Source organism: Erithacus rubecula, assembly GCF_903797595.1.
Source record: "Erithacus rubecula genome assembly, chromosome: 6".
Classification (NCBI taxonomy): Eukaryota; Metazoa; Chordata; class Aves; order Passeriformes; family Muscicapidae; genus Erithacus; species Erithacus rubecula.
Window position 1 is genome coordinate 53,968,521 of NC_136688.1, and position 13,223 is coordinate 53,981,743.

General features: G+C 41.2%; 1 protein-coding gene across 1 annotated transcript in view; it reads right to left on the reverse strand.

Annotated features, from left to right (window-relative positions):
- MTHFD1 (methylenetetrahydrofolate dehydrogenase, cyclohydrolase and formyltetrahydrofolate synthetase 1) overlaps window positions 1-13,223 on the reverse strand; it is a 39,869-nt gene that overhangs the window by 13,841 nt on the left and 12,805 nt on the right. Inside the window, exons 8-17 of the mRNA XM_079308249.1 lie at window positions 11,968-12,079; window positions 8,223-8,350; window positions 7,482-7,579; window positions 6,750-6,923; window positions 6,095-6,231; window positions 5,770-5,816; window positions 3,416-3,523; window positions 3,240-3,314; window positions 1,388-1,490; window positions 170-246 (exon numbers count right to left, since the gene is read on the reverse strand). Of these exons, the coding sequence (XP_079164375.1) occupies window positions 170-246; window positions 1,388-1,490; window positions 3,240-3,314; window positions 3,416-3,523; window positions 5,770-5,816; window positions 6,095-6,231; window positions 6,750-6,923; window positions 7,482-7,579; window positions 8,223-8,350; window positions 11,968-12,079 (1,059 nt within the window). The remainder of the gene's footprint in view (window positions 1-169; window positions 247-1,387; window positions 1,491-3,239; window positions 3,315-3,415; window positions 3,524-5,769; window positions 5,817-6,094; window positions 6,232-6,749; window positions 6,924-7,481; window positions 7,580-8,222; window positions 8,351-11,967; window positions 12,080-13,223) is intronic.

Here is a 13,223-nt window from a genome sequence, read left to right on the forward strand (position 1 = left end):
AAACACAGCATTGGTATGACATTTAACTGTTTGGTTGAGAAGACTCTCTGCTTTCTCTTTAACAAGATAATGGTAAAAGATGAAAAAATAGCTGGAGTTACAGAAGCTTCCTTCAGGAACACCTTTTTCAGAGTCCTTTTTAAAACAGGTGAGAAAAGGGAACAATTACCGTCCGAGTGAAGCCTTTCTCTGTCACAGACTGTCCAATTGTGATTTTCCTAAGGAATCTGTCATTTGTATCCAGTACTGCAAGGAATGCAGAGAGGTAAGATGTCACATTGCCAAGTCATAAATTCACATCTTTGTCCTGTGACAAACACCCAGCCAGGTCACCAATGAATGGAAGATGGCAGTTTGAGAAACCATCCTCTTCTAAAGAATGGCAAGTGCTTCCCAACATGATTCTTACACAAAAACTGCAATGAAATTAAGTATCTTAAGATACACCAGAGCCTGCACTGCATTCAGAGGGAGTCTGCATCCCTTTGTGTGCATTAACCACCAGACCAAAGCTTCTCTGAAAAGCAGAACTGATAATATTATTCCAATTGATTTTTCACCATCCTTAACTGATATGAATCCAGGAAATTATTGCAGTCAAAAAGAAATAAAATTAACACTTTATCACTTAAGTGATAAAACAGATACTATCATTTAGTGAGAATTGTTTCACGTAGATCCATTAAGTGAAATTACCTTGGTAACACAAACTATGAAATACTGGCTTAAATTTGCTGTTTCTTTCTATATGCTTGAAATATTCCAAGTGTTTTATGAAGTATTTCCCATGAGGCAGACTACTTAAGTCTCATTACAGGTTATGAAGCAAATTCTGGAGAATACATTTCATACTGTATTTTAAAAGAAAGAAGAAAAAGCAATACTCTTGGAGCCTAACTCAGGAAAAAAGCCAGCTTTTAAAATTCTTTTGATAGTGAAATATTAAATCTGCCAGACCAGAGAATAATTTTACCTTCAACTATCCTTTTAAAAAACCTGGTCTTCATTTGCTGTTAGACCCCCCACAGAGCAAGTGGGTAGATTAAAACTGAGTTTAATCCTAGGGCAGAATCCTCTCCTTACTCACAGAGCAGTAAGGTAAAAAGGCTGTTGGCTACAGTTACCAAATTCAACTCTTTCAGTGACTGACAAATTCAGAAACACAAACTTGCACCCATTAACAAACTCTTAATGTTTGTGAATTCAGAGGAGATTCAAGCCCCTGTGTTAGACCCTTTAGAAATGGAATCCCAGCTGCTATCCCACCAAAATTAAGGAAGGAAGAACCAGCTCTGCCCTCTTTCCCACTTCTCCAGGAAACACGGTGTCAGCTGCAACTGCAAATATCTCTTTTGACACATTTTCATTGATTTAATGTCTCTAGTACCTCTTTGCCATGTTATGGTGCCTGGGTCAATGTCCAATCTCACAAATGCATTTACTTCTTCCTTTGTCAAAGCCATAGGATCTGTTTTGTTAATGCCCAGTTTCTATGGGAAGAAAAGACAAATAAGAGGTATAGTGAAAAGATCCACAGCAATTAACCTTTTACTGCAGCATTGAGGCTGCTGCAGCAGCTACAAAGTCAGGAAAAAGGAGGGGCTGCCTTTTTGGGACTCTTTCTTCCAGCCTAAGATGATCCATATCAGCACACACTGGACAGAGCTTGCTGCTGTCCAGCTTGGAAAGGGCAAGGCAGACAATGGAACTCATTAGGGCAGGTTGTCACCAAGCTTTGTGCAAGGCACCTACAAAAAGAGTAAGAGACAGCTCTGCAGTTCCTTGCACGCCTTGTTCTTGTCATTAGTCTCACATGCTTACATCCATTTCTCATTAGTTTGCCTGGGGTCACTGCACACAGCCACACATATTTAAAGCCACTGCTTGCAGCATGCTGGTTAAAGCAGCACAAAGGAGGAATTAAACAATTCAGTCACAAGGCTGTCAGCATCCCAGAAAGCTGATCTTGAACACACTGAGAGGATGGGCAGCTTGCCAAGTTGCTTAATTGAGAGAAGAATTATCTCAAGAAGCCTGATACAAGCACAAGCTTAGGCATGAGGGAAACGATTCACTTGATTTATGAACGAGCAAGGTTTTTTTAATTAACTAGACAGTTAAATTGTATTTTTCTCCTGAAGAACAGCAGGGAAGAAGAAAGTCTGTTCTCTTCCTCTTCAAGCATATAATTTAGAAACAGAAATAAACAACAACAATGACAGAGAGATCATCTTTCCAAAGTATTAGCCTCCTGTTCACATCTTGACATGTAATAACCAGAAGAGTGGTTAGGGTAGAGTTCCCTCAGCAGTCCATCAGGAACACCAAGCTGTATGACATCATTTCTTGCTCAGCAGTGGAAGCAAACCACGAATTCTCTAATGGTTAAGACATTATAGCCAATTAATATGTCAGAGTTTTACCTTCCTAAGTAGTCTGACTATTGCTCCTGACTTCTAAATGGGCAATTGATCCAGCCTGAATACTCTACAGAACAGGCTTGTACCTTGAAGGAGCTCAGCAGGGCTCAGTCTGTCCTCCCAGCTGCAAGGTTTGAGCCCAGCACAAAACTGTTCATCTGCTAATCCTCATTTTTGCAGGAGCCAATGTGAACTTGCACAAGTCCTTAAGTTTTAAGGATCAGAGGAGCTATGGACTGCTCAGTGGCTGCCATTCAATGACAGAGCTACTTATCTAACCAGGAATTTTATTTTTTTCTTTTGCAGAGGACAAATTGGCCATGTAGGGAACAGGTTGTTTTTTTTCATTTTTCTTTTTTTCTCAATCTGGGTAAGACAAAAATATATGTTCTCTTTTTGCTGAATTTTACAAATTGCTTTTTTCTGTGCTGCATTATCTACACAGCTGTCACATGGGAACCACTAATCTCTAGCTGTAACTGTGTGTTAAGTACAGAGACTGATTCTGGGTTTTTCATAAACTGCATTAAGGACACTGAACTGACACCACTAATAAAGGACACTAATCTCTGTCTCTTCCCACTGTGTTAATCACAGAGTATTTGACAGAGTTATATCAATGATTCCTCCCCTTGGGGGTGCATGTGTTTGCTGTGCTGTATGAAGGATTACCACACTTTTGCACACTTTATGTAAAAAATGAATGCCAGAAAAATGACCTAAGGGACAACACAGGTGTTTCTGTGACACAGCTCTGCCTACTTAAAGGATAAGTAAATGGAACAGAACCAGAAAGCAATGAGGAAGCAGGGAGCTCACCTGTAGTCTTCGGATCTGAATGTCTGAGAACTTCCTGACACCATTGACAGATGGCACCAAACGGTTGTAGAGAGCCTTGCAAAATGAAACAAGCAGTTAAACAGCACTGCTGGAACACCCAAAACAGCCTGGCCAAAGTGGGCTGGGATCAAATGCAGGGTAAGCAAGGATTGTACCTGGTCAGACTGAGTCAGCTCGTGGAATATACGGGCATCAATAGCAGCAGCGACCAGGTTGTTGGCTGCAGTGATGGCATGGATGTCACCAGTGAGGTGAAGGTTAAACTGGAGGACATAAAACATATCAGTTACCTCATCCTGCTGCAATTTTCATTTATTCCAACTCACCGTAGACAGATGGAAAGAGGAGTATTAATAGTAATGTTAAAGTGGGTGAGGGTGGAGGGGGAGAGATTGCTCAGCGCAGTATGTGGAAGAGAGGAAAGAATTTCTCTAAAACATAAAAATGCCTCCCCCACATTCATGTCATTTCACAAACTTCTAAAACAAAGCTCCCAAATAAAAAGTTGTTTGTTTTTTTCTGTTCCCCTCCACCAGAACAGTTCTCACAGGCTCCCTGGCACTTAGAAGACTCAGCACACTGTGCTCTGCATTGCTCCTCCTTCACCTTCCTACTGCTCCCCTCATTTGCACAGCAGGTTTCACACATACATTAGCTGAAGTGGCTGCTGCTCCCACAAGGCAATCTGAGCTATACTGGAACTAGAAACCTTGTGCAGCACTAGCAGTGGAGCTGTGGCTGCACAGAGCTCTGCTTAAGGTAACCACCCAAACACAGAATCACAGGCAGAACTTGTAGACCACATACTACACAGTGACACTGCTAATAGTTTTCTTAGTTCTATCTCATTAAAACATAGTTTGAGTGGGTTTGCCTACATGAGTTATCTGGCTGCACTGTAACTGTGAAGCTGGTGAAAGATCTAGATTGGGTACAAGGGAAAATTTCTTCATGGAAAGGGGTGTCAAGCACAGGAACAGGCTGGCCAGGGAAGTGGTGGGGTCACCACCCCTGGTGATATTTCAGAAACATGCAGTGGCATCTGGGAACACAGTTTACTGATAAGCTTGGCAGTGCTACAGGAATGGCTGGACTTGGTCTTAAAGGTCTTTTCCAACCTAAATGGTCCTATGACTATGGCAAGTGAGTAAAAGGTGTGGTTAAAACAATCCTCTTCATCTCTAGCAAAGCAGCAAAGGAAGAAGATAAAAAGGGGATATTAGAAAAGGTGATATGACAAGAATGCCTTACAACATCATTTTCTAGAAGCCTTTTTACTGTGGTCTCAAAAACCCAAAAAGCTAAAACAGAATGCAGCTAGTCACACACCAATTATAAATCCTAATTATGTTGCCTCATTCTGCATACAAGCAACAAGAAGCAATTATTACCACCTTTGTTCTGCAGTATGAACTCAAAAATTTTTCACTTGCAATTTTTTTTTTCATAGGATGAAAGCTGCATGCAGAATTATTAAATGATGTATCAAGGTCATTATTATAACTAGTAACTCCAGATATTTTAATTTTACCAGACATACATTGACTAAAACACCCCCATAAACTATGTGTATTTGTACCACGTGGGTCATACTTAAAAAAAGTCATTCCAGCCAGTTTGGTACCTAGAGTGGAGCTGTTTCCCACTGCAGCACATAGTAAGGTATTTTGGCTTATCTTATTAACACTCCCAAAGAGGAGGAGGTTATTCTTCCTGTCACATCTATCCTTCACACATGTTCTTGGCACAAGACTTAATCAATATTCTGCCTCCTGAATATCTTTTTTGGACTTCCTGCATCAATTACAGCAAACAGCCCTTTTGATTGTTTCTGCTTTTCTTCCTGAAATTGTCCTTGTCAATCTACAAGGCATGAGACAAAGGTAGAATTCTACAGGCAATTACTCTGAGAGCTGAGAGAGGCAGAGAGCACATGCTACACGTGCTTTTTAATTCCCTTCCTCCAGACACAGAATTTTACTTGCTGCCAAGTCACACCAGAAATATGCTCCAGTGCCAGCACCCAGAGGTTGAGGTCTTGGCATTGCTGATTCCCAATTCCCTCTTCCCAGTTCATGTTAGTAATATAAAACAAAAGTACACCAAAATAGATCATGGAAAGAGTCAGTGGCCACCACAGCTGACAGAACTATGCCATATTCTTCCAAAATGCATTAAGCCATTATCATCTTCATTTCAGCACTGGGAAAATGAGGCACAAGATGTACTTTGCTACAGGGTACACAGCAACTCGAGGCAGAGAAGGGGAAGGAAGAGAGGAACTGGGAATTCCTAGCTCTGTGAAGCTCCCTGACCACAAAAGCACACTTCTGAAACAATACAAGGATGGTTGTTTGCTAAAAAACAAAGCTTTGCTGAAATCAAGCACCCAGTTCTTTCAAGTGCTATACTAGGTCATAAACCCATACATTTTCTAAGTTATCTGACTGCAGTATCTCTTCAAGGTCTGTGAGCTGTGATTGCAATGAGGCTTGGTATAAAGAATTACCTCTTCCATGGGAACAACTTGACAATAGCCACCACCTGCAGCTCCACCTGCAGAGAGACAACAGTCAGACCACACCAATCCAGGTGTCTCCAGCCCAGAGTGCTATTCCATCTGTTTGCTTAATGGCTTCAAGAGGGCAGCTACCACTGAGCAGCTGAGTTTAAATCCCAACACAGTACCTTGAAGTCAAGAATTCAGCCAAAGCTCTTTCTTCCTAAAATAAATGCACTTGTAATGAGAAATAATGTAAAGCTACAGTGCAACAGAATTTCTGGATGCCATTTTTGTCCATTTAGACCAACAGCAAGCAACAGAACAATCATACCTTTTATGCCAAAAGTTGGCCCCTGAGAAGGCTGTCGAACACAGGCAAAGACATTCTGGTGAAGGTGTGCTCCTAAGGCTTGGACAAGGCCAACAGTGGTGGTGCTCTTCCCCTCTCCCAGAGGAGTGGGAGTTATTCTGGAACAAACAAAGCAGAAGAGACAATTACAACCATGTACTGTGAGAATCAAGTCCCAGGGATAAAACAGTCACCCAGTGATTGCAGATAATGAGAATTCAAATTCTGAACTGGCTCATACTTCAGCTATCTTCACCAATTCAAAACTGGAAAGAGATTGGCAAATTATCATGTAACTGCTGACCACTTTCCTCTGAAACAATTTGCTAGTTTCTACTGAAGGCAAGCCACTAGACCAGGAATAGGTCTAGCTAGGAACCAGTCTACTCTTCATAACCCTGATCTGTAGACCAAAACAAATCATCTGCTGGAGAGCAATGTTAAGCTGTGCTCCCTCCCACTGGTTGTCACAAGTGATCAATCTACTTCCCAAACCATTTGATTTTCACAGTGTGATTTACTAAAAACACAGAGCACCCCATACAGTCTCCCTACCAAAAGACAACTCAACAAAAAGCCATGCTAATAAAATTTCTTTTCATCTTGTAAGTGATGTCTCAGTTCAGGAAGCACCTACCCAGTCACAACGACGTATTTTCCATCTGGCTGGTTCTGCAGACGTTTCAGAACTGAGAGCTGAACCTTGGCTTTAGTTTGGCCATACAGCTCCACCTCATCAGGAAAAAGGCCAACTTCTTTTGCAACTTGTTCAATGGGTTTGGGCATGCAACCCTTTGAAATTTCAATATCACTTAAGGAAAAAGAGCAAGATGAGTTTACAAGTCAAAGATTTCTCACAAATTCCCCATTTCTGGATGGAATAAACTATAAACACCTAATCTATATTTTAGAAGTCAATTTTTAAATCCTCTTGTTAAAGGAATCAATTCCACCAGTAACAGGTACATTAGAACATACATCCTCAGAGCTGCCTTTTGAAAAATGAAAAAAAATGCCAAACCCAAAACAAACAACAAACCCACTCCCCAACCTCCCAGTTTTCCCAAATGGCTTTTGTAGGCAATGTGTTATGACCCCATAAGGTATTTTGCATATTTTTAGCTGCTCCTTAGGGACTTGACACCAGCAACTCCTATTTGAACATGCGAGGGTTTTGGCATGCCAGACTGAAAATTTTCCAAAATTATTACAAGTTATTCTCTAGCTCTTGAATCAGCAACCATCTAGCTAGCCTGAAGTCTGTCAAAGTCCAAGGAGATCACACTTAAGAGATATTACAGCATCACTGCAGCTTAGCTCTGCTTCCTCAGGAAGACTAACTGAGAGTGCCTTCACTTGAAAGCATTACCTTGGAACAGGCCTCTGTAGGGTAAGCTGGTTGTATTGGATGGTCCATTTTCCAGGCTGGAACTTCTCCAGAAAACGCTGTGCACTCTCCACAGTGCTCTAAAATGAGCAAATTAATGCATTAAAGCAACCACCACTGCATGAACTGCACTGGTTAACAAAGAGACCAGAAAGTTTTGCTCCCCCTATCTGTCTCAGTTTGGGATTAAACCAAAGTGCTTTTACTAAAGCATTTGCTAATAATCCAAAATGAGATTCTGCTTGTTGTTTTCTTAAAAAGAAAAAAATCCCACCATATCTATCTCTGCTGATATTCCAGCAGATTGGATTTTTTTGGGTGTTCCTTCTTAAGGAAGGTTCCTTAAGCAAAGCATGGAAACAGGGAGCTGATTTATACTGCTACTCTCTTTTTTATCCAATCACCCTAAGGATAGTTTCAGAATTACAGCCAGAGCATTGTAAGACAAGCCCATTTCTTATGGTTTTGACTGACCATACTCAAATATCCCTATAAAAAGCCTCAAAACTGACCAACCAGAAACCTCTGTTCTAACATTTCCTCAGAGTCCATCTTCTTCCTCAGTTAACTGAACCCAGATTATCTGGACTAGAAGTTCCAAATCCTAACTAGACCTTTGCAAGATCAAAAAGGGAGCACCAGCTGCTTTGGCAGTGTGCTGATGGTCAGCAGCAACACCCCCCAAAGCAAACTCAGAGGAGATGACCACAGTGTGCTCAGTACCTGCATTAACATGGCCACAGTCATAGGCCCAACACCACCAGGAACTGGGGTGATGAAGGAAGCTTTTTCCTTTGCTGAACTGTATGCCACATCTCCCACAACTCTTTTTCCACTGGCCTTTGTGCTGTCTGGGGATTTAAGGAGAAAAGCAAGTTACACATCACATTTCACCACAGCAACAGAGACAGCACTCACTGAAGCTGAAGTCTTTAATTCTGCTGGAGCAAACAAAATTGAAGTTGAGTACCCAGAAAGCTGCAAAGAAAGATAAAGCTAGACAACATCACAAGATGAAGCTGTTATCATACTTCACTAGCAGAATGTCAACAGCTCATGCAACACATCCTCCCATTAAGCACAATTTATCCTCAGCCAGACAAATCTCCCTGTCCTGGAAGATGCAAGTCTTTTCTCAGTGGCTCATGGCCCACAGGGCAGTTTGAATGAGATCTAAAGCAACAGTCAGGAAGAAGTGAGAGATGAAACATGGCTGACTTGTTCCAAACCCCCAGGTTTACATTTGCTCTGTTCCATTTTGGAAGGCATCTGGGCCTTAATATTAAATAAAATCACCTGCTTTTACAGAAACTAAAGGCAGAAAGTTCTGAGCTTTTCAATTACCACTGCTAGTTTAATGATGGACCAGTAAATACTGCAGTTCACAGAGCTCAGTCTTGTCAAAACAAACTTCACAGGTGGCTTAAGAAAGTGTCAGTAGGATAATCTTTCCCTCAGGCAATGTATTTTGCTACATCCTGCTGCACTACCTGACCTGACAATTCAGAAGTAGACACAATCCTTTTTTCCAGTGCTGACCTTTAAATTCACCCATAAAGAGAGGAAGAGACAAAATGAATTAGGAAACTAGCACAGGCATCTAAGGAAGTCACTGATTACAGCACATAATATCAGAAAATTTAAGTTGCTCCTGGAATGGTAGATTGTCACTTCAGATAAAGGACTCTGAGGAGCTTCTAACCAGCATGAAAATCTGAAAATAGATTTTAATGTTGTTATATTGAAATATTATGTTGCATACAATAACTGTATGTTTGAACAGAACACAATCAATAACTTTCATATACATCTGGTGAGGGGGAAGAGTGGAAGAGAAATCAAACTCCTCAACAGCTAATTATGCTAAAACCAAAGACAGAAAAAAAGCAGCTCCTGCCAACATTATTTTTTAGCTGCATTGTTACTGACAATTAGCAGCTTGGATGCTTTACTGTGTGTTTTAAGCAACACTACTTCTCCCTAAAGCTCAAAGCTTGAACAACATCACAGCTGGTAACCAATGTTTCTGCAGCCACTGTCAGCTTGCTGCCTGAACTGCAGACCAGTCTGGCCTTCCCCCCCTAGAGACCAATTTAATTAAGGCTGAAAACGATAAATAATGTCATTTTATTTTCTTCCAAGGATGCCAAGCAGGCTCATCAGCCATCCTGGCCCAAGAAGGAGGAAAACAAGCTGGCACTCCCAACTGCCTCATCTGTTCCACAGACAGAGAGAGGAGCACATGCCAAACAATCCTCCAGTCCCTGCATCTGCACCTCATGCCAAGCACTGCTGAGCACAACCTAGGAGCTATTCAATTACCTGCAAAATATTCTTTTGAAAGAAAGCTCACACACAATACTTGCCATCTCTCCCAATAATTTCACCTTCTCAATATTCATCATCCCACTCTTAAAATATACAAACTAGTTACAGGGAGTATCAGTGACACTATAACCATTTTGCAAAAAATCTGCTCTTTGCTTTCTCCATCAGGACTCAGAAAGGGTCATTCCAGAGACTGCCATCTCTGGAATATCCTCTATCCACACTGTTTTCCCTTCCTGTAGCAAAGCCTGGAATAAGGTGTCCAGAGTATTTGCTGGACCAGCCCTCCAACTGCAGCAGTGGGGAGAGACAAATACAGCACAGTTTGGAGAGAGGCACTTGTCTGTTGTAGTAGAGGTTTCAGGAGATTGTTTTTCCTCTCTGTCTACCTGGAGGGAATGCTGTTCATTGCAGTGCACAAAGCTAGATGTGGCTGAGGTGTCTCTTCCAGGCCCCAACTGGCACCTTTGGAGCATTCACAGCATCCTCCACTCAAAAGCACAACATTTGTATGGTGCTACATGGTTATAAGTAATCCTAACCCTAGCTTGGCAAGACTGCATGAGGTTAGGTCCTGATATATCAAATTAGCTGGGTGCACTTTCACCTGTGGTAAGATATATATGCTCTCACCCTATCACATTCAAAGCACCACCACAGCTAGCAGCAATATCTTATTTGTCCAGTGACTTAGCTGGAGAAGCCAGCAAGCTGGCTGCTGTTCTTTCTGTAGCACTGCAATTCCCACAGTTCTGGTACTCATTTCCCAAAAGATTAATCTGAAAACTTTTTTGCAACATATCAAAGGGGAAAAAGAGTCAGAAAAACTCAGCAGCTTCAGAAAAACCACAGGAAATAAAAAAAAAACGAGTCTGTAGCATCCATCATTTCAAAATGTGATAGTTTCCATGATACTCTAGCAAGTCTCAATTATCAAATGTCAATGCCATTAAGTGTATTCCACGTGACACTGACTGGGTTGGGTGCACAAGAAACTCAGATGTCAATGCACTGCTCAAGGCAGGCAAATTGCAAAGGAACAAGATGTGTCCTCAGAGATGCTGTTCATGCAAGCCTGAAAGAAAGGTCATACCACCATATATCATAAACACAATGGAGGTTTTATTTGCAACATGTCAGCTGGGGAGACTCCAGCCCATTCTGCTTCATGCACATCAGCAGTGACCCTGTGGGTTTTGGCAAATGGCCTAAGTTTGGGTAGCCTGGAACAAAAACATCAAGCAACAAACAGCAACAGCAAATGACTTTTTAATTTTAATTAGATAGAGGACTAATGTTTTTAAAAGCAGCCTAATGTCAACTTTGAGTAACCGAACCACTGAACAGAAATTTCTTTACATTCTGTTAAATAATGGCAACAAAATGACTGATTAATTATGAAAACTACCTTTTAAAAGCCTTGTGGGTGTAGCACAGAAAGTATGACTAATTTTCCATATCATTCAATATCTGTAATTTGGATTTAAAATGAGATGAAAACAGAAATTGCCAGACTGTCTGTAGCATCTTTATAAGGAAGGAGCAGCTAAGTGAAACCTTACCCTAAAATCCATTATGTTAAAGCACTTTATTCTATGCCTCAGCCATTGTCACCAATACTCTTGCACAATCTGCTTTGTTTCAAGACAACAGCCATTCAAGGCTAAGAAGTTAATGCTGTGATTCAACAAATCCACAGCTACTTTAAGAGACTTCTTGTCATTTCTGTACTTCAAAGGGAACAGCTTCATCAGATCCAACCACGAAGTAATGACAGCAAAGCTCTCAAAGCTCTGTGCTCTGAAGTGACAACAGCGACAAGACTTCACTATGTAGCTGGGGCAAATTAAATGGATATTCTGTTGCAATATTTCATGAGCCTCCTCTTTCTTCTATTAATCATCAGCCTCATGGAAGGCAGACTCAAAACTGCCACTGATCTGATTTAGCAGAGTACTTCAGGCCAGTGCTTCCTTTACTTTGGCATTGTCAGAGGTTGCCATCACTGTTTAAAGACAGACTTACAGGAAAAAGAAGTCCAAGTGGACCAGAGACACCAAGGAAACAGTATTCATGAACTTAGCAAATGAATTTATATACAACCAAACACACCCCCACGTGTTATACATTGTGCACGCACCTGGCACATGGTTAATTCCACAGTCTATCACGATTGCACCAGGCTTGATCCATTCACCTTTTACCATTTCAGCTTTACCAGCTGCAACCACCAGGATGTCAGCTTTGCCAACCTATAAAAAAAAAAATTAAATACAACAAACAACTGTATCTCACTAGCAATGGAAAAATGCAGAGTTGCTTCTGCAGCAAGTTAGATCAGCTTCAGCTGCAGTGAAACTGTGCTCACCCATTGCCATTGGAGGCATGGAAGGGCACTCTCAGCAATTAAAGGTAGTTGCCAGCTCCTTGGCAAGGACAAATTCCTGCAGCTAGAAATAATGGCCTATTTTCACACTCCTACCCCAAACTATTGCTAGTCAACACTTCACAACCTCCTCTGAACTCCTCCATGATTCCCAAGTGGATCATACAGGCTACATTTAGATAAAATTAAAGCCTTCTGAATATTCTCTTCCTTCAAATATCCCTGCACATTCAGTGCTAGAAATATACCCAGCACTCATCAGACAGCAAGAACTCATCTTGTTCAGCCAAGAACAACCCCTGCACAGAACTAAGCAGCACTTCACTTGTGACAGCACTGTCTTGTGCTTTTCATGTCCAGGACTACATAACACACAACTGCAGGGGAAGCTGACTGAATTCCACCACTAATATCCAGTCAGAGACTGCTCACTAAATTTGATAGATCCAGTAATGAAGCTGGTGTTAAAGACTCTGACTAAAGCTTGTTGTCAGTTCTTACACTGCTTCATTCACATTTTCTTAGGAAGCTGCTATCCCTTGGAATTTTCTTCTTTTAATCTTCAAGAGAGATAAACTATTTTTAAGATATCATTAAGTATTAGCACTTCAATTTTTAATCAATGTACTGATGGTCTTACTGAACAGCAACTTAACAGCGTGAAGCATTGCAGTGTTTCTGATCTACTTTGCAAGTTACATTCAAACACTCCTACTCCCTTTTCAGCTTTAATACTTGCCTACAGAGCCTGGCAGTGCTGATGGCTCTACGAAATCCAAGTAGGTGGCAGCACAGCAAAACACTATTTCTGTCACTCTCACTGCTGAAGAGGAAAATGGTACCAACTCCCTGTCACAGAACATCGACTGAATAAAATAAACCAACTGAGAAATCATTTGGCCTAACATTTCTCAGCCATTAGAGAAGACGACCAACTGGTCCTTTTGGTTAAAAAAAAAAAAAACAAAATAACAAAAACATATGCTGTTTTGCCAACCCCTACATGGAGA